Raw genomic sequence first — 21586 nt, 5'->3', positions numbered from 1 at the left:
TTGCAAGCAGCTGTCTTGACTTTTGCTTGCAGCTGCTTAGTCGAACCAATGATGTAATCGACTATCTTCTTGACAGAAGACAAAGTTTTGCTCAATTTTCAAGGCTTTGTTGTGTATACACGGAACAATAAGGTCCAGTTGATTGACAAATAAATGAATAATTTGTCATCAGTGGTAAAAGTCGTGTCTGTAGTTGTCTGACTTCCGACATTCCTTGAATGCAGCATACGTGACAAATTTGGTCTAATTATGAATACGGACGTTTCCGGTGATTATCCAATCAAATGATGATAATAACTTAAGTCCCACCCTGATGAGTATGACGTTCTGGCGGGCTTCCTGTGGAGTTCAGGCACTTTCAGCGCTCCAACTTGTTTTCGCGTAACAGACGTTTTGAAGTGGGGAAACTGCAGCGTGTATGGAAAAGTGGATTTAACTTGTAGCTCACGATGGTCCTTCTCCAGAACCCAAACAGGAATTGAGATCGGACGCCCCGCTTACTCCACGGACGCGATTGAACGGTACTGTCAGTCTGAGTCTAACTAATGTGTCCAATTGTTATCACTGGAGTGTTTACTTTGATTAAATCTGGAGGGAGGGATAGAATGCCGCAGTTTGGTTCAACATGATTAAAGTAAGTAATACCTCGCTCATGTTTTCTGCAAATGAAAGCCACTTGTTGAGAAAAATTGTTCGTGAGCTCAACTAACCAATTTGTTTTTAGCCAGGAGCTAGCGTTAGAGGTTAGCACTTTGCCTATATTGCTATTTAGTTGCCTAGTTCGGCCACATCAGTGAGCTTTGCGAATATACCATATATGCATTTTTAGCATTTAAGGACTTTGCAAGGTTATGTCAATGCACTACTTCTTTACGAATTTACTATCATTATAAACACTACAATGTACAGTTAATTCACAGGTGTCAAACTCAAGGCCCGGGGACCCGATACGGCCCGCCACATCATTTTATGTGGCCCGCGTAGACAAATTGTGCATCAAATTTGTGTGTCATTACTAGAATTGCAAATTGTCTTCACCTTTAATAATATGCATACATATTTTAAAATATTTGACTAGTTTTTACTCATCTGATTTGAAAACGAGTTATTCGTCAGTTAGTTTTGTGGCTTTCACTGTGTATAATATGAGGTGCTCATACATTAATTTGGGTTGACAGTCAAAATGGCCCTCCGAAAAAAGCTATGACTACAATGCGGCCCGTGAAAAAAAGAGTTTGACACCCCTGAGTTAATTGATTCCCTATTAAATAATGACCCTCTCTCATGAATGTTTTCTAGGTATTCCAGATGGTCTTGATTTGAGTTGTTCTCAAGCAAAACGGGGACCACGACCCCGATTGTTCAAATAAATGGCAGAGAGTTTTTACAAATTAGAGGATGAACCCTTCCCCAGTTTCCTTGGCAAGTCGTTGGACAGCACCAATGGCTGTTCGACTCTGGGAAATGTAACGCTGGGTTCAGGCCCCGGACTGCCTGTAGCTGCTTCTACAGTGGCTAAAATTAGACCTTCATCTGAGAACAGGTGGGAGCATACCTCTTTTTGGGACAGATGTGACCTGTAACTGCATCTTCTTCAGAACCATCACTTCCTGTGCTGAGATGTCCAATATTTACCTACTCAGTTTAAATGTGCATTTAATAGTTAGAACTGATCTCTCTTTAAATTCAAGACTATTGTCAATGAGGTTACTGTATTTTCTTGTTCTACAGAAATTGTGTTGCTGCTGCATACCTTGAGAAAAGTGAAAAGCTGCAGCATGCTAAATCACCATCATTTGAAGACAAGCAGCCAAGGTTTTCCCTCAGCTTCAAGGATGACATGTGAGTAAAATTCTAACCAAGTTTACGTCTACTGTGTTAAGCTTTTGCATCGGAGCATCATGGTTCTAGTCTTGCGATATGCAAAATAAATTGCAACTGCTTTTTGAAGAAATGTGTGTGTCCTGCCACGCCAACATCTTATTTTTTTTTTTTTGCATTACTGGTGCGGGTAGGCTGCTGCTTTGCAATGTGCAACAAAATTATACAGCAGAGTTTAAAATGCATTTGTCATTGAGGGATGAAAATTTAATTAATTGTCAAATTGCTTCTCCAGAATGAGGCCATGTTAAATGTTATTCCTACTTTCATCACTATTCCCAGATTTTCTTGTTGAATGTCTGCTCTTTTGATTGCATCAAAGATGTACATTTATGCTTTAGTTGCTTGAGTCAGTGGAGTAATTTTGTATATTTTTGAAATATTAAATATGTGTAATCATTCGACTATTACTATTTATTTAGGGACAATGCAGATGACTTTCTCGCAGCACATCGTCTATCAAAAATGCTGGTTAACATTAAAATGGATGAAAGTGCATCCAGAAACCAAGGCTCCCTCCCGGGTCTTCCCACTCATATGAGCTCAGTCCAGGGCAGGCACACAGAAGCTCTGACAGGTAAGAATATCCCTGTTAACGCAGTTCCCCAAATAAATATTATTTGCCTGCTGTTAATTTACCACCAAAACCATAATTCTGTTTGCTAAATGAGTAAAAATGTTAACGTTTTGTATTTATTTGTGTTGAAGATGATTTGTCTTTTGCACAAGGCTAAACATGCTGTAATGTGAGTTTCTTCTTTGCCAGATATTTCAACAGGCCTCCTAACATTTGCTCAATTTGGACAAGTCGATTGTACAGATATAAAGGTATTTTTTAATGTATTTCACTGAAATGTGAAGCTAGTGACATCTTATTCTATATATAAAAAAAAAAAAAAAATCCTATGTAAATACAAATATGTGGCACTAATTAGTAACTATATATTATTGATGGTCATAACTAGGTTTAACTGCAAGTTAAATGGATGCTCGTGGACTATAACAGCAAGTAATTTTACCAAAATCATATTACAGGTTCCATCCCTGCAAGCTACTGCAGAGAAAAAGAATGCACCAAGTGAAGCAGTGGACAGTGACCATTTCAGCGGCAGCAACTCCAGTTTTTTGGAAAATGAAAGGCTCATGTCTATAGACAGCATAGACAGTGACATTTCAGGTATGACTGATGCATGTATTGTAAATTGTTTATTGTTCTTCCAGCTAAAGCATCCTGCAGCTCTGTCTGAAAGCTTTTGTAAATATCTGGTTAAATGTATATATATATTTTTTTAATCTGTAAATCCCCAGAGGATGATATTGATTTCAACAATTTGCCTGACGATGAGTTGGAGCTCTACTTCAAAAAACTAGTGCCTTCCATGCAAAGGGGCACAGTGGAGGGCCAAGAGCTCCCTGCCACGGTAAGTTTTAAACACTGAATCTAAGGCCTGCATTTATAAGGTCGTGTACACCAATAGAATGTCAACAAAATATTCCTGTCACAAACAATGACACAATTTGTTCATTGGTGTCTGTTAGATGCTGCCTCGGTCTGATGTCCATTCCAATTCAAATTCTATTGAGCCTGAACAACACAGACACCAGATCATTGACGACTACAATCAGGTGAGTACAAATACACATTTCGCTTTTGACGTGTGTGTTTTTAATAGTACACTATTTTCCCTTTTTCCAGGACAACTTCCAGATGCCTGTTGTGCGTCTGGCTGCCACAGGAATGGACTCCTGTCCTGCCAGTGATGAGGACACTGAGGATGAGCTCGAGTCTGCCAGACGGACAAGCACTTCCACTCGAACCAAGTTACTACCGAGCATCTCCAGGCAGTTGGTGAGAAATGGACCAGAAGTAGTATTTCTCGAGCCAACCCGTCACAATCTCACAAATGGCAGACTACCTTGTATCGTTTGAAATGATTTATGATATCCTTGCACGACTGTGTCTTTTTGCAGGTTGGTGAAAGTAATCGTCCCAGTTTTAGGCCAGGTCTAGAAGGGGGAAGTTCAGATGATGAGTCGATAAGTAGCCGTGGTGGTCCATCTGTGTCAGGGATTGAACACAGACGATCTGCCGAGGGACAAGTTATCAACCCTCCTGTCACAGGTTAGTTATTATGCATAGTTTTTTATTCAGATCAGGTTCGTCATATTGACACTGTTTTTAGGAATTGTATTTTTTATTTAAAAAAAAAAAAGTGAAATTCTAAATTATTGTACATTTAAAAGCTGTATGAAATCATTGAGAGTTACTGTTACAACTTAAGGGGCACAAATGATTTGGAAAAAAAATAATGTTAAGAGTTGATATAAAATATATGCGTGTCAATTTATGGAATAACTATCAAATTGAAAACAAGATACATTTTTGCACTTCTTCCCACTCCCTTAGAACATGTAAACAGCTCAACAGATCTATATCTGATTTTTTATTTATTTATTTTTTTTCTTCCCGTATAATGATGGTGGTTGTTTTTGTCTAAACTAGGGGATGGAGGTGGAGGGGATGGAAGCAGTGGGAGTGAAGATAGCGGAAACAATGGGGGAGTTTCAACAATTTCTTTTCCAACAACAAATGTGCCAACCACCTATGATATGCTGCGTGGGCCGGGGTATGTGGGTAGCGGTGCTGTAGGTGAAGATGGTGATGGGGCATCAAGCAACCCCGCAAGACTTGGAAGGGAGAACTTTACCACACATGCAGAGGTAAATGTGCAATTCCTAGTTATTGCCCCTTTCAGGCTGCAAGACTGATAAGCCATGGTTAGCTGTTCATCTGTAAAATAGCTCTGATTCTGACATACGAATTAGTAATCTCATTCTAGTTAGCCACATATTTCAGGGCTCTTGACTAACATTTGTCTTGGTGAGCTCAACTTTTTTTTCTTGGATGCACTAGCACAAAAGTTAGATGCACTGCTTTTGTTTTCGACCACATTGCATTCAACGTGGCAGTTTTACAGGTTTAATCTTGTGTTGCTTTCTGCACTTTTTTGTGTGACAACAGATGGGTGACCGCGTGGGTCCTGTTGGAAACGGTGAAACCAGCACCTCGAAAACTTTATCTGAGGAAAATCAGGAACTCTCTCCCGTGAACTGGAGCATGGTTATGGATAGACAGGAAGCACTGGTGAGTAGTAATATGATGCAAGTGGTGCAAATTATTCCAGCCAAAATAATACTTTGGTAAATAAGTAAAATTTTGAATACTTCCAATATATTTATTTCACATTAATGTGATAACCACTTATACAAGTTGGCAACGCTGTTTGCTCCTGGTCTGTGTTTAGTACTTAAGGAAAACAAAAATGAACTTTAAGGCAATACAACCAGTGAATATGTGATAGGGTTTTTGGTAGCTCAGGTGGCATGACAATCTGTTGGCTCGTCTAAGAAAACTGGATAGCTAAAACTGGGTGATTATGCCAGGATGCCATGGAAAACACAGAGTCGAGGATGACAAATGAGAGAGCTGACTCTGCTTATGGGAAAAGTGAAGGTGGATCGAAAGGATCCTTGCCAGCCAAGTCCCCTTTTTCTCAACTTCAGGTTACTCAAGACAACTTCCACAACTCCAAGGTAATAGGGAATTTGCAGTTCTATTCATGCTACATATCCAAATGTTATTCTGTCAGATTGGTTTAAAAAAAAAAAAATCTCAACTCAGGTGCTGCCTTTGGCAAATTTAAGAGGAGGGCCGTGTGGTAACCCTGCAGCAGAGGCTTCAGATGTTACCAGTGAGGAAGATAACGATTATATTTCTACTTCGCTGGAACCAAAATATTTCTGTCGGAGCTTCCAGGAGGAGCAAGATCACGACTGGAACAACTGTCCAGACTCCATGGAGTTAGAGTTTCAGCAAGGTTGGTGTTTACAAATAGACCAAGACACATTTGTTGGATTTTTTTTTATTTTATTAAATGTGCAATGATGTTGAAGTCATGTTACTTTTACAATTTTGCTTGTCTCTTTAGGCACTGGTGCCCAAAATAGTGTGGTGTACAAGAATGAAGAAGGCGAGTGGGTAACAGATTTGGCTTATTACACCTCCTTTGAGAAGGAAGTTGCTGAGAAGACACAAAACAATGAAGATTTTCAAACTGAGGACTTTGTTTCCGCTGGTATGTATCAAGTTAACAAATACCATCTGTATGTCCACGTGTGTTCTACTCACTGAACACATTGTTGATGCTGTGATGTCATTTGATATTGTACAGTATAGCTTCCATACTCATGTTTCTTTTGACTTTTTTTTTTTTTGTGCAGGCGATGCACTAGAAAAGATAGTCAAAGATCAAGTGGAATTTGAAAAGGAGCACCAATTTATGCAGGTATGGGTCACAAAAATGTGATGCTTATTGTAGTCCTTGCAATGTAATGGGGTGTTGACTGGATCAAGCCCTTTCATGAAGCTTCATTGTCTGGCTTTGCAGTTATACAGTAAAACTCAACTGATCAAACCTTCAATTATCATTTTTCTGTGTCATTGCACGAATCCAATATTATCCTTTGTTTTGAAAACTGCAGGAGGAGCAGATTGTATCAGCTAGCAGCAACAGTCCCTGTCAAAAAGAGTCCTCTTGGAAAGCTGGTAGTACCAGCTACATCTTGATGAGGGCATCGCAAGTTTCCCCTGAGTTTAATCCAGGCGACCAGAGTTACTTGCGACTCTCATTAGGGCAGTTTTTTGAACAACGTTCTGAAGCCCTGGGCTGTCTCTGCAGTGGTAATAACACGGAAGGGGTTAAACGGGTGAGTCATACACAAATGCTGTTCTGAAGTTTTGCCTCCATCAAGTTAGATGAAGTTTTATCAAGCTCTATTTCTCACAGTGTCCGCTCTCTGAAAACAAAATTAATTTATTTAAATTAATTTCGCAAGTAGTAAGTGTGACAGCTAGCACCAACGTCTTTTGGCTTTAGCTTGACCCTTTCACACGTTAAGATGTAACTTCTGTTTCTTCACCACTACAGCCATCTTTTGGATATAATATTACCTCTCCAGAGAAGAGGGAGCCATTTGCACTACTTCACCCCTCTGACTTAATTGAAGAGAGCTCTCTTGAAACTGACTACATGCAAGTCAGTCAAGCAGATAAAACACTAAATCCTGGTGAGTCCACATTAATAACTTCATCCAAATGAATGGGAAATGACTAGACATTTATGAATGACATTGGAGTCCTGATTGACTATGTTCTCAGATTTTTATATCAATATGTTTACAGATGATCTGGACAAAACAATTGCTGTATCTGGTGAAGCGGTTTCACCAAAAGCAAATGCAGACCCTGGCCCCTGTGAACAGAAGGTAAAAATCAGCTTGTTGATATTTAAATGTTTGTGGGAGTCAACGCCCACCGCAATAGTTAGTTATACTTCCATGAAAACAGGACCATGTTAAAATCGTCCACCACTGGTTAAATGAGTTGACATCATCACAATGAAATGTGCCTTCTTTTTTAGGACCGTAGCGCCTTCGAAGCGAAGCGTGACTGCAATGAGGGGCCTTGCTCTGTCCCAAATATGGCGAGTCAGACCTACGTGTCACCCCAAAATAACAGTAGCAGTCTTATGTTGAGTATCAGCACAATTGCATCAGCCATTGCTGATGCTTCCATCAGTACTGACCCATCACAGCTGGCTGCCATGATCATGGAGCTGTCCAAGAAAAGTAGGGAAAGGAATCGGACACAGTCCAATGAACCTGCGGGACCTAGGAAATCCACAGTGGAACCTTGTCCAAATGAACATGTAAAGCTTTATGCTAACTTTTTTTAATTTATTAAAAAAATATACATTATTTGGAAGGTTTTTTTTTTTAAGTGTATCATAGATATGTTTAAACTTAATACTTTACTTAATATTTATGCCTAACATGAAATTGATCACCATGCATTTTTTTAATACTTTTCTGTTTTCTATCTAACTTTTCCTTCCCATTAGGAAATGTCAATGAATCACATTGATCTTGTAAATCTTTGATTGGTTTTATAATTAAATTGTAATACCTGCCTGTAAATCAAAAAGGGCAATGATCAAAATTAAGATGTAGCAATTTTGTTGCATTATTTATTGCAAACATAACGTTTTTCCTCCTATCTCCCTCTATTAGCGCAACCCTGATGAAGATCAGAATGGCCTGTCTGTCACACTACAAAGAACTACCTGTGTTGAAGACCAGAGTGCTTTCGACATCGAGAAATACTTAAAAAATAACGTGTCTAGCTGCAGTGACACATCAGTAGCGCACACTACCTTTGACCTCACTGGCTGGGCTGACGACATCAACCAAGCTCAAAAGAACCAGCCAGCATATATTGGACAACAATGTTCAACAAAACTAACGGACAATGAGACGGGCTCCAAAAAAGAGGTGATATTCATAAGAGGAGCACCAGCATTAAAGGAGAGTGCTTCTTCAATATCTAACACAAGTGTATTATCTTCTGCTGACAAGGCTGATCTAAAAAGAAGCTCCATTCCTCAGCCTGATTCATCAATCAACTCTGCCAGCACTTTGGATTCCAAGAAATTATCCACACACACTGGACTCGCAGGTAAAAATAGTACTTGTGTCAAACTGCAAAGTCTCTCAGCAAGAACATCGGAACTTAGAATTAAGCTTGACGAGATAAATCCACAGGTATTCCATGTCGGGTGCTCCTCAGAGAGTAATCAGAGTGGTCATATCGGCACAACAAGAGTATTATAAATAAACTAAATCAATTACATTATTTGTTTACAGAGCTGCCAACAGAACCCTGTGTGGAAGAGACGCAGTGTAACTTCAGGCCCTCCACTTCTCCTCTGACTCACTCCTCTCCCAGTCAGAGCTCCCGACCTAAAGCTAAGAGGTACTGTATCACATAAAAGCTGCACATGTATACTTTTTTCATGAATGCATTGACCTGATTATAAAGTATTAAAGGATTCATACAAATGGCAATTTCACTGCCTAATATTTATTCACAGATGCATAGATGGAAGCAAAAGCCAGAATTCTACCCAGCCTAGAGTTATTGCGTTGGTGTCTATTGCCCTGATTGAATAATGCCCAGGCGTAAAAATCTCTATAAGAATGTTGTTGTTTGATTTGCAATTGTATTTTTGTTGTTTTCTTTGCAGTACTGTGCCTTCTCAAGGTGCCAGTGGCAAACGCCCAGGTCATGACCTCTCTCCTCATTCGACTTGCTCCAGCCCCAGTCTCAGCAGGCTCACATACATCTCAATGAATGATGCTACAGTTTTGCCGACACCCGCAAGGCAAAAGGTACCATAGTATTCTTTTATGATATATAAATGTGTTTCAATGTTGTATTTGCCTATACACATATTGTAAAACCTTCAAACAAATCAATTTTCAAGTGAATATCTTATTCTATGTACATTGGTAATTCGGTATTACATTTTATTCTGTTATTGCCTAGTCAACTTTTGCGCCATGAATTATCAATGGATTATTCCTTTATTTGTTTATTTGGCAAACTAATAAAAGCATAATTTAATATGAATTCATTCGCAACTACATTAGCAAGCTTGTAATGAGTTAAAATGACTGAACATGAAAAAGAAATTGCTCAGTATCATACAATAAATATAGTGTAGCACAGTACAGGCTGAAGTGATTATAAAGTAATTAATAATTTTATTATCAGCTTTAACATTTTCTATGTTGATTATGTTTTTCATCCTCAGAATGATTGTACCATGGCACTTAGTACCACAATCATCAGATTTAGTCCAACTCCGCCTGTGGAACAAGATGAGGAAATATGCAGCCATTCCAAAAGCCTCGAAGTGGAGCCAAAACATTCTAAAAGTCTGGAACAGCTACCACCACAGCAGAGTAAATATCCAGAGACCTCATGTGGTAGCAGTAATCTGAGATGTACCCGCAGCCAGAGCGAATGTAGCCATGGCTGTCCCGGTGAGAAAATTGTTGGTCTTTCAGCAAACTCCAAGAACCCACCCGAGTCCAATGTCAAGCAGGTCACAAAGGTTGACTCGGGCTGTAGCGGTAATTCTCATATTCCACAAAGTGGCCCCACAGTAGCTCCTCCGACGTCTGAACAGTGGAAAGCTGCCAGCTCTGTCCCACCATTCTTTGGTTTACCTCAGTCCTACTCATCAGAGGGACTACACTATGGGCCCATGAAGTTTAAGCCTCCTTATCCTGGCTTGATAGACTATCCCCACCAAGGAGATATGCAGGGTCCCTTGGCAAGCTCCCTCGTTAACTCTCAACTAACTCAGCAGTACTTACTACGACCTGATGCTCACTTAAATCCTGGGGTCTATCATGTGGCAGCAACAGGAACCGGTCTCTACAGTGCGCCTCCTCCAGGCATGTTTTTTCTTTTTTAAGAAAGTATTTATTTCATTGTTTCTTTAACTCTCTGGCTTGGTTAACACTGTCCTTTTTTTTTTTAATTTACTTATTTAAGATGTGTCCAATGGTGAACCAACAGCGAGGCACATCCATTCCACAGTACAACCTCTGGCGCTGGCAAGTGCTGCGGGGTCCTATCACCTTCCAATATCCTCCCAGAGCCATCGAGACATGCTAGGAAAACTCTACAGCCAATATGGTGGAGAACCAATGGTGGCAAACTGTCTTGATGAGCTAAGAGGTAAAGGTTGATTTTAGTTTGATGCGAGTACAACAGATCATGTATTCATATGTTCTTGTTTCTTCAGTTCAAGTGGTGGTGCCTGAGGAGCTGCAGTTTCCTCATGCCTGTTGCATCGGAATTGCTTCACAAACCTCCCTAAGCCTCTTCAACCCCTCCGAAAGATGGCAACACGTGTCAATAACAATTACAAGTCTGGCCGTTGATGGAGAAAAGGTAGTGATGACTAACTTTGAATTTGAAATCTCTTTGAGATTGTCCAGGAACTCAAAGCCTTTATTTGGGCCAACTCGTGGAGATTGATTTTGATATCTGAGTCGAAAGTTGATGACAGCGCACTAGATTCATATTGTCTTCTTGTATTCTACCCCAATCACTGCAGATGGATAGTTTGCCTTACCAATGGCTGATTGTTAAAAACAAGACAGTCATTGGCCCCAAAAGTACAGAAGAACAAAAAGTGTTGTTCATCCCGCCAAAGGCTGGTGTCTACCAGTATATCCTCAGTGTTTGCTCCTGGCCTGCAACTGCCAACACAGAACTGGCTGACAGGGCCCATATTTTTGCCAAAAGGGTAGTGCTGGTTGCCATTGCTGAAAATCCTTCTGTAGAGGTGAGCCAACTATGAAATAATCTCTATTTCCTCTAGCGAGATTAAGTCATCTTCTTGAGGAGGATGGTAAAAGTAAAAATCTGCCATTGATTTTGTTTCTAAGGTTGACGTGGGTAAATCTGGATGTTTGGATTTTGGAGATCTGCCAGCAGGCAGTTCCAAATCCCTTCTTCTGAAACTCGTCAACATGACCCGTGCCACAGTGCCCATCCGACTTGTCATCAGTGCGGTAAGTCAACGCACAATCATCATTACTTTAGCGCACACACATGTCATAAACTGCAGGGATACTGTCACCTCCAATGGTAGCTTTGGGATTCCAAAGTGATGTGGCATCTCAGGATTAGTGGGGGGTTTGTAGTTTAAGAAATTCAAAACAATTGAATCAAATTCCACTTGATTTTTTTTCAGAAGGCGACAGCATGGCGTTGCTTCTCAATGTCCAAACAGCACGTTTCCATACCATCAGAGGCAACACAACCAGCAGGTCACATGACCCCACTAATATCGCCTTCTGTTGTGAATCACGTGTTGCCTGCCAACCATGGAGAGGTTAGTTTTCTTTTAAGCTTTTCAAACTTTGTTAGCACGTTTGAATTGATGTGTAGATGGCATGCAATTTTTGTTAATGAATCAAAACTTTAGAATTAGAATAAATTATGGTAAAGCTTCAAACAATTTCACAGAGCCAATGTTGTAACGTGACCTCACCTACTTCCTTTTCTCCCCCCTAGAATCCCGAGTGTTTTATGGTTTGGGTTCATTTCAAAGCTCTACAAAAGTATACGTCTTCAGGTATGAGGTTTATTATTTAATTTCTGCCTTATAATTCTTTAACACACTGAAATTAATGAAATTAAATCTGTTATTTATTTACAATTCAGAATGGTTCCTTTCTATCCTAATAACATTTCTGTTGCATACTTTCACCAAAATACCTCTAAAATGAAGAATATATATATTTCTTACCATAGTGACATTAGCTTATTTTAGTGGCAAATTTGTCTCATGCCATGATTTAAGACCTCATCCCAGCCACACAAAGCTGAACCAAGAGTAAGGCCTGCTTTCCTTTGAATAATTCCTGGATTTAGCTGATCAAGTTCTTATTGTCAGGAACCTGCTGCACCAAAAATAAACAAACATCTGTTTGTCAGGGGACTTGGGTCCGGCTGAAGAGTACAGTGCTCGTGTGGACATAGAAGTCGACTCTCCTGGTGCGAGTCAAGTAATCAAAAGTGTTCCTATCAGAGCTAGGTCTGGAACTGCAAGGGTCCACGCACCAAAAGATCTGCAGGTATTTAACAATGGCAGTAATAAATGTTCACATGGACCAGAGGGTTAAAGGACTGCAAGACATCAAGAATTTGGGTGTGATGTAATGCATGCAGCAAAAAAAAGAAGCTTGTACATCACAGTCAAAAGATTATTATTATTTTTTTTTTTTAATGAATTATAACAGACTAAAATTGTCTGGGTGTTTTAATTGGAGTTGATTTACACTTCATATATTCAAGAATTTAATCAGCTGGCAATTGTGTAAGCAATTACCAACTCATTTGATTTACTCTTATACTATAGTCTTCCACATCTACAACCTCTGATATCCTCTGCCACTTTTTTTTTTAATACAAAACTGAACATATTGCTTCCCACAAAAACAAGTTTGTCTAAATGCTTACTTATATTCACTCTGAATAGAAATTTGGTTGCTACTTGGTTTTCTTCAGATTGAATGTAATTTCATTTTCCTGCTGCGGGGATGTTAGTCTTTGTGTGTTTTGTTACAGACTGTCTGCCTACGTGCGCCATTGGGTAAATCTTGTCAAACGACTCTACCGTTAAAGAATGCAGGAAACATTGACGTGTGGATGAAACTCAGGGTAATTATGGGTTTATTCCACTCAAAACAGCTGATCTTTGAATAAGGCTCTGACATTTTGTGCTCTTTTTGTACAATTCAATTGAAAAGTTTTCCTTACCTTTTTTTTTTTTAAAAGAAAAACTCCCTTTTCAAATTTCCTTATCTCTTTATGTCTCTTTTTGCTCTTATCAATAGTGCAATGATGTCGAGGACTGTTTCTCAGTGACACCTGATGAACTATTCCTTACAGTGGAAGAGGAGCAAGAAATTGTGGTTTCATTTAAAGCACGGGGTAACAAGAAATACAAAGCAAGGTATACAAATATGAGCAAAAAATGCCATTTAAAAAAAAGAAAAGAATACAAAAAAAAAGTCAATTTAATCTTTTTCTATTCCAGCCTTCTCACTATCTTGGTGCTGCCGTCTGGCCCGCAATATGAAGTAAAATTGAAAGGCGAGGTGGTCTCTGAAGAATCTGCCAAACCTGTTGCCTCTGCTGCTCCTCGCCCTAGTTTTTGCTTGGACGCTGACATCCCACCAATTCTGTCAAACAAGCAATTTGTGGCGTGGGGAGGTGTCACCTTGGGGCGAGCTGTGTAGGAACATTTACAGCGTTTGGTTTATGAATGTCGTTACTTTTCATTTAATAATTGTAATGCAGAAATTAAACCATTATTTTATGATCTTAATAAAGTACAACTTTTTTTCTTTTCAGTCAGCAGAAACTGGTTCTAAGAAACAATTCACCCACTACCACCCAGCACCTGCGATTACTTATTCGTGGTCAAGACCAGGACTGCTTTCAGGTAAATTGATAGAAACTGTCTGAACTGAATCTTAATATTTTCCTTTTTTCTACAGTATCTCGCTTCATTGTCCGTAAAGTTTTTCATTTCATTAATCACCTACATATTTACTGTTCAGATAATGTATAGATTGCTGGGTGGATATATCATACAAAATGTAGAAAGATTTTTTTTTTTCCGATTAATCCTGTTCGGGTGATACATTAACATTCGATGCACTCCATAGTTTTATTTCAATATAGCAAATGTAAAGTGACAAAAACAATCTGACAATGACATCTGAATTATTGTCGAAAATATATTATTTATGTAGATTTCCGACTCTTACAGCTGCAGAGTTTATTCAGTCCAGAAGAGCGTTTGACTCGACACGGAGAACTGTCCATCCGCCCACGAGAGGATGTGACTGTCCACATGTTATTTGCACCCACAAGGGTAGCCTGCATGTTATCAAAGTTGGAGATCAAACAGTCTGGAACCCGGCCATCACAACCAGGGGTCAAATTCACTGTGAGATTGTTTCTCTTTTTCATTAGCTATTCTCAAAGTTTTGAGTCTTTCATTTATAATTCCTGCCGAGTTTACTATCGAGAAACTTGAGTTATGGTCATATTGTGTGACTCTCTTTGTTCAGATTCCACTCTCAGGCTATGGTGGCACCAGCAACATAATCCTGGAGGACCAGAGGAAGCAGGCGGATGGCTATGTGGCAACAATGTCAGACATTTCTATTAATCATGTTAGCAAGGTGTGCCTGTGTGTCAGGAACACTGGTTCAAGAGCAGCTTTCATTAAAGCGGTGGCCTTCTCTGATGTAATGAACCGCTCAGTTATGGACCCTTTTGTCATTAGCCTTTCCCCATCACAATTTGTCCTTAAGGAAAGAACACAAGAGGTAGGAGAAGGGACCACGGTCGTTTTGATATTGGGAAAATTACCATACAGTAATTGTGTTGTGCTGTTTCTTTTTTTTCTCAGGTGATCACAGTACTCATGAAGTCTACACAAAGAGAGCAAATGCTGTGTCAGTCGAATCCACCTCTGCTGGCTACTATTGTACTGTTTTGCGGAGATGAGGTCTCAAGGCAACAGTACCGGAGGTTATTATTCATTTTGTTTTAATAAGAAACTAGTTTTATCTTTAAAGTGATATTTTTTATATTCATAACGGAATATTGTTTCTCAAAATTGCAAAGTCTAACGAGTCTCGGATTGCCTTTTTGTTCCTTCACTTTTTCTTTTGCTCATGTTTCAGACTCCTTCAAAGCAAACCAGATGCTGGTCAGAAAGTTCTTGCTGAAAACAGTTTGCTGAAAAACATTGGATTCAATGTGGAGTTTCTCGGAGAGGAGATCATTACAGAGCGTAAGACGTCTCACACGAAAGAACAAAAATATTACAAAGAACAAAATGTTTATCCCCCCTGTTTGCTCCAAAATGTAAAAGCATTGACTTGTGATCTGTAAATGCAACTGATTAAAAGCGTCGTTAAGTAATAGTCAAATAAAACAGATACACTTAAGAAAGGGTTATTTTTCATCAACATCAGAGTATATTATGAGAATTTCTCTCTCAAGATCACGAAAAATAAAATGCAAGTAGGATGTTTCTGAAATAAATGTTTTGCAATACATGCGCCGAATGACTTTGTTGGGCTCTGGCAAACTGACTTGTGTCACTTTCTCATAGCATTTGACCTGCCTCAGCGGCCAAATGAGGCCTATATCTTCTATGGCCACATGAGTAAAGTGGCAGTGTCATTACTTGGAAGCGCAAGTAGCAAGGAGTCTGAGAAGAGCAACAGCCCTGCAATGATGCTGATCCCTGCTCGAGAAGACTTGCTAACAAAGAGGTAATACACGACTTAATAATGTTAGCTTTTACGATCATAACACATTTACCTAGTCTGGGAAAATCTATATCGTCTGAAATGGCATTATTGATTGTACATTGGAGGTTCATTACTGTTAATCTTTCCTTGTGTTTTTGGGGTGGGGGGGTGTAACCAATCTTACCTTTTGCAGTTGATTTGATTCAATACCTACTGACATATATAGTAGTGAATTATTTTTGTGTAGCTATGGTAACTTTAACATCTATGTTTCTGTTGTGTTCATTGCTAGTGGCATGGCAAATGGTAATGTGTCCTTGGATGTGCTGCCAGTGAAGGGTCCCCAAGGTCCAGGAATTAGAGCGACAGGGTCTCCAATAAAGGTACCATCATAGTTTTATTTCAGCAGTGGAATTTTGACTCTTAAGTGCTTTGAACTAGAAAATATATCTTTTTGTTTCTTTTGTTTTACGCTACAGACCCAAGTGCCAGCACCTCGAGAGTCTGAGACATGGACTGTCCATCCAGAACAGCTTGTCCTTGCAGCTCCAAGTACGAGTGAGTACAAAAACCTGGGTTCATACTTTTGTGAAAGTTATGGAAACGGCAAATGCATTCACTTAATATATGTGTATGAGCATTTATTGGGCACTTTGGGATTTTTTGAGATTTGCCGATAAATGCAAAGTGCATTATAAATAAAACCCTTATTATTATTATTATTATTAATTTATTTTGTCATTTTAGATGCGGTTGCAACAGGCACAAATCTGGTCCAGATCAAGAACAATACTTCCAGAGAGTTAAGTTTTGATTTGTCCTGGCCTGCTCATTACCTGACCATTACGCCTCAGCATGGAGTCATCGAGCCAAAGTAAGAATAAATGGATTGCAATCTGATTATTGTGATGTGTATGTTTTTAGAGAAAAATTGTCAAGGCCTTTAGTCTCATAGTAAATTCATGTGACTGTATTTTACAGTTAACTACTTTGAATGTAATTTAACTATACGTGCATTCATAAAAAACTACATTAGAAATACCTGTAAAATGTTGTAATGAAGTAAAAAATGCGGTTTTCAACAAATTTTTCATCACTTCATACTGCAAGGGATTTCCATTTTTACAGTGTGATTTAAAATTCAGTATTTCTGTTCAGCATTTTCAGCCTTTGTGATGCAATAGTTTGGATTGGATTTAAGGATAGTTTACCTATGTTGTCTGGCATGTGGATGCCTGTCCTGCATTTGCAGTAATACTAAAGGTTTACCCAAAGTTAGTATCTTACTACTTTTTAAATTTTAGGTGTCACCTGCAGATTTTGATCAGTCCCAACCCTTCGCTCGCCAGCAAATCTGACATGTTCCCTTGGAACGGGAAGATATTTGTCCATTGTGATGGGAAACAGAAGGTATAGGAGCTTAACAAACAATCCAATCAAGAAACCATGTTTTGTATGTGAGAAATCATCTTAAAGGATGCAATTTGCAGGTGATCAAGGTCCAAATCCGTCGAGATCTGGCCCTAGATGTTTCCGCTGCACCAGCAGATTCAACGCTGTCAGCCCTATCCCCTCACGCTGCCACTCCGATGTTGCCTCCAGTCAGACTGACTTCAAAGTCCACACTGCCCGTAACACCACTGCAGTTATCTCAACCTCTGGTCAAGATCGGCAAGAAAAACATCATCTTTCCCAACACACCTTCAGGAGAAACATCAGGTTGGGATACCATTGTTTTGAAGTTCAGCTGAGTGTTGATATGAAGACTGAAGTATGAGCACCTCCAGCAATCATATTCTGCAGGCCATTTTAGAATAAGAACTTGAAATTACAAAGTGTCAGCAGCCTGTATTGTATCTCTAATCTATCCTGCATTCTAGAGGCTCAGTTGGAGGTGGAGAATGGAGAAATGGAAGTGAGGTGGTACATATCATCATTTGCTCCTCCTTATGTTAAGGTAATATTTTTTTTATATATATTTTCCCTCTCTTCAGTTGAATTACCTTTTCTGCTATCCTTTGCTGTTTTGTATAGCTGCGCCATCAAAGTCAACACCTTAAAATAAATTTTGCTCAGTTAAATATAAACAATACAGTGAGTACACAACTACAACCATCAATCAGTTGCCACGTGTTCCTCGGCATCTTTAGTGGTTCAGATGAATTACGCGTAAAAGAACGTTTCTGCCATGACTCAAGATGCTCAATCATACGTCTGACTCACTGAGTGACTGAATTTTCTGCGCATCCCAAGACCTTTTGTTAAAAGCAGTGAGTCAGACTTTCTTCTTTCTTTCCTCAGGGTGTTGATAACAGTTGTGATGTCTATCGGGCCACCTACACAGCTTTCAGCTGTTCCAGAGTCTCAGGCACTTTGGGAGCCCATGAAAAGATGCAGGTAATTACAATAACAGTAGAAGTCATGCCTTGCTTCTTTTTTTTTTTTTTTTTTTTTTTTTTAAACCAGCATGTAAAAGGAGCATGGAGTTTCTATTCTTTCATTATTTTCTATTGTATTCTATTCTAAATTGATAGCTTCATAGCATAAATCATTTTTAACATCTATAACAATATCAATAGATAATACCAACATAGTACTAAAAATAACTTATTTTTTGTTTATTTTATTTTTGTTTTTCCTCCTGAAGGTCCAACAATGAGTGGCAACTTGTGATATTAGTGTAATGATTTACTGTATTGTATTCTCTTGCAGGTGCCTATTACATTCTTACCAAGAGACGGAGGCGACTATGCTCAGTTTTGGGATTTGGAGTGCCACCCCTTGTCTGAACCCTTGCAGAAATCTAGAATCCGCTTTCAACTATGCGGCACGGTAATCGCTTATTGATTTGTAGTCCTATTTGTACTGTATTACGGCTCAGGGGTTCTGAACTTGTCTCACCCACATAGTTGAATCTTTCCTAAAGACAAAACCAATACCAGTTCATCTCAACTCAATAATTGAAAAAGCTCTTATTAATTCATCTCTTATGACTTAATATTTGCAGTCGTTAGCAAACCTGTGTGACTATATGATACAATAAATCTTATATAGAGCTTCCACCACAGCTGTCACTCTAACAAAGTGCTTTACAGAACATATATTGTCATTTGGAATATTATTGATTTATAACATAAACAAAAGGAATATGTATGCCCGTCTCTTTTTTGCGAGTCTTCAGTATTGTAATCTTACGTGCATTTGTCTGCAGGGGATCTACTCTGGATCATTTAAAAGACCTCAGGAAGGAGATTGCTCATTAGTGAAAACCGAGGCCACAGTTAAAACGAGGAGGAAAGCGGAAATGCCCAAATCCAGGTATCAGTTACTTTAACTGTGATTATCCAGTCAAACGATGTACAGTATACTACCAAAGATTTTGCCACTTGTTGTCAATAATAATACATAAAACAGTTTGCATTTGATTCTCAGCCAGGATGAAGCAGTATGGAAGGGTGTTAATACGCCTCAGGATCGTTACGCTTTCCCTGATACACGTATTGGCGAGTGCAGCACTCTGAAGGTCAACATCCGCAACAACTCGCCCAACACACATGAGGTGAGGACTGCCTGAAACAGTCGACTGCCTTGTTTAGTTATCCATTTTAAGACAATTTACATAACACGACTAACCTGTTTCTGGAGGTTGATTTTTATTGTGTGTTGCATGGATTTGACGTTTGATGTGTGGCTTCTCAAATTGACTTGCAGCTGAGGTTTGTAAACCCTAGGGAGCCCTTCCACATCAAGCATTCCAAATATTCCTTGAGGTGAGTCAACTGCTCATAATCCCTGACTGAAAAAGTATTTTGTTTCCAACCTGTTTCATGTTTCATTCAAAAACTGGTTAACAAATTTATTTGAGCTTACCGCATGATCAAGGTTTTTTGTTGAACAACTTTAATGGTATGTGTACAGCTCGCTAAATAATTGGAAAACACTTGCTGTGATAGAATTGATCTCTCTTATTAGCCAGTCCAAATCTTTAGGGCTGTATTGATTTTTAAACGAAAAAACACATGAATTAGCCACTGAGACTAAAACAACAGCATGATCAAACCATCTTCCTTCTAAGCAATTTAAATGATTTAAATTTGTCAACACCTCCGGTTTCATGTCTAGCTATGGAGAAAGTTATTTGATTTTTTTTTTTTTTTTTTTTTTTTTTTGTGTTTGATTTGCTTCTTTATTTTAACCTTAATGAATGCTGCTTTCCTGGTTAATGCATAGTCATTATTTATCACCCATTAGATCTCAGCACTATCTGAAGCTGCCTGTCCAGTTCAAGCCGAGGACTTCTGGAACACACGTTGGCTCGCTGCTCATCCAGTTGGAAACAAGTGAAAGTCTGGATGTGCAGCTGACTGGTGAGGCACTGCCTTGAATTTACCAGCCTCCCTCACCACTTTGCACAAAAGGACCTTCAGCCTTTCTTAGGACGATCCTGTTTGCCAGCACACTCCTGATAGGAAATGTGATGATTGCCCAAGGCCAATTACAACCTGGAAATAAATCCTCACTCATCGTCACTTTGCCAAAATAGCAGACTGGGAAGCTAACTATTGTTAACTCTGACTTCTAGCTCACTCCGTCCACCCTGGCTACCCAGCCGAGACAACCTGTAACTAAAAATGTGCCTTATGTGCCGGAGGCTTAGTATGCAACATTTGTCTTTCAAGCTATTGGTTTTATTTTTGTTTGTTTGTTTTCTCAGAACAAATGAAGTGTTATTTTACTTTGATCTGATATGCCATTACTCTGTCATGTCACAAGGTGCATTTTTCTTGCCAAAGAGGGAGCACTAGTTGAAATAGATTCAGGATGTCCCACAGAAATGCCTTTGTTCACAGTATTGGCCTCATTCCTGCAGGGATGTTCTTTTTTTGCGAGAAGCCACACAATTTGTTGCATTGCCATGGAACCCTGCAGACATTAACTAATATGAACCAGTCAACTCATGGTGGAAATTAGGACATGGCATCAAAGATGTTTTATTTATTTTTTCCTGCAGGCACATTTCAACCGTTGGTCTGCAACTGTTTAAAAGGCTTAAGCTTCTTTACTTTCTATGCAAATGGACAAGAAGCGTTCATATCATGGCAACATCCAGAACACCTTGTGTGGCCATTGATACAGAATATTTGTGAAGAATATTTATAAGACTATTCCAAAAGGCCTGCACAGACTTAATTAATCCATGATGATGGTTCAAGTTCAGCTCATAGTGACATTAGTTTGGGTTGTGATTGTTATTAAGTTCTGTTGGGGTTTGTCTGGGCAGCTGTTTTGGCCTACTCGGTATGGTTACCATGGCAAAGCTGTGCTCATTACTGTTCCACTCACAACAATGAGCACTCATATGAACCTTTGGATCAACTAGACATAATATTATTGTCGGGTTATGTTGCTTATAAATGCTTAGGTGCCCTATGTTAACATTAGGATTGTCTGGTGAACATTTTAGATGCCACACATTTTTGTAGTGTACAATTTACTTTCCTGTATAGTAAATTTTAATGTGAAGGCTGTATCTGGTAACTATTATTCAGTATCCATCGATTCACAGTTTGCACAATCTTTAACTGCAATTTGTAATATATTGTGTATTGACATATTTAAGTAAAGTTTTTTCCTCAATAAAAACCCATGTCTCATTTGACTATTTTAATTGTAATCTGTAATACTACGTGATAAGTAGTTTTTAAGCACGTCGGCCTTGTTGTGAGTACTGGGTTGAGCTCTGCTGAGTTTGAAGGTTATATAGTTCAGATCTTGCATCTGTGTAGGGTTACAGAGGTCACCAGAGAGAGAGTAGCATAATGTATATATCGGTCCCCCACACACATTCAATAAAAAGAAAATGGTTTTCTCCTGGAATTATTTTCCATCTCGGATCATTGGAATAAACTGAGTGCACTCTTTGAAATATCAATAAAACCTGTGA

At 39.1% G+C, this 21586-nt stretch overlaps 1 protein-coding gene across 3 annotated transcripts; it reads left to right on the top strand.

Annotated features, from left to right (window-relative positions):
• Positions 1–327: 327 nt before the first annotated feature.
• cep192 (centrosomal protein 192) lies at positions 328–21301 on the top strand. 3 transcript variants are annotated; one of them, XM_088387663.1, is made up of 53 exons: positions 328–521; positions 1300–1543; positions 1732–1842; positions 2304–2458; positions 2648–2709; positions 2917–3058; positions 3190–3302; positions 3421–3507; positions 3578–3730; positions 3853–4003; positions 4385–4602; positions 4904–5026; positions 5326–5475; positions 5564–5759; positions 5871–6017; positions 6163–6227; positions 6424–6648; positions 6870–7008; positions 7124–7206; positions 7362–7649; positions 8011–8271; positions 8356–8455; positions 8644–8752; positions 9024–9168; positions 9594–10242; positions 10343–10528; positions 10596–10744; positions 10911–11141; positions 11245–11370; positions 11556–11693; positions 11876–11936; positions 12299–12438; positions 12932–13024; positions 13201–13319; positions 13404–13601; positions 13721–13811; positions 14142–14321; positions 14446–14706; positions 14790–14911; positions 15067–15176; positions 15501–15663; positions 15935–16025; positions 16122–16200; positions 16390–16516; positions 16947–17052; positions 17133–17361; positions 17523–17599; positions 17944–18039; positions 18355–18474; positions 18854–18960; positions 19075–19201; positions 19354–19412; positions 19894–21301. In XM_088387663.1, the coding sequence occupies exons 2-53, from the start codon at positions 1371–1373 to the stop codon at positions 20024–20026; spliced, it is 7764 nt and encodes a 2587-aa protein (XP_088243789.1). In that variant the 5' UTR covers positions 328–521; positions 1300–1370; the 3' UTR covers positions 20027–21301. The 3 variants fall into 3 exon arrangements, with proteins under 3 accessions (XP_088243789.1, XP_088243787.1, XP_088243788.1); XM_088387661.1 differs by having other exon boundaries at positions 11553–11693; XM_088387662.1 differs by having other exon boundaries at positions 516–634; positions 11553–11693.
• Positions 21302–21586: the final 285 nt, after the last annotated feature.

This window comes from Syngnathus floridae, chromosome 10 (assembly GCF_059516105.1).
Source record: "Syngnathus floridae isolate MCC-2025c chromosome 10, RoL_Sflo_1.0, whole genome shotgun sequence".
NCBI lineage: Eukaryota > Metazoa > Chordata > Actinopteri > Syngnathiformes > Syngnathidae > Syngnathus > Syngnathus floridae.
This window is presented reverse-complemented; position numbering and strand designations above follow the sequence as displayed.

Bases quoted from the DNA above. Each gene is read 5' to 3' on its own strand.
- cep192 (XM_088387661.1), top strand. From the start codon at position 1,371: ATGGCAGAGAGTTTTTACAAATTAGAGGATGAACCCTTCCCCAGTTTC. The intron at 5,476-5,563 runs GTAATAGGGAAT...ATCTCAACTCAG, and splicing joins ACAACTTCCACAACTCCAAG to GTGCTGCCTTTGGCAAATTT. The intron at 6,018-6,162 runs GTATGTATCAAG...TTTTTTGTGCAG, and splicing joins TGAGGACTTTGTTTCCGCTG to GCGATGCACTAGAAAAGATA.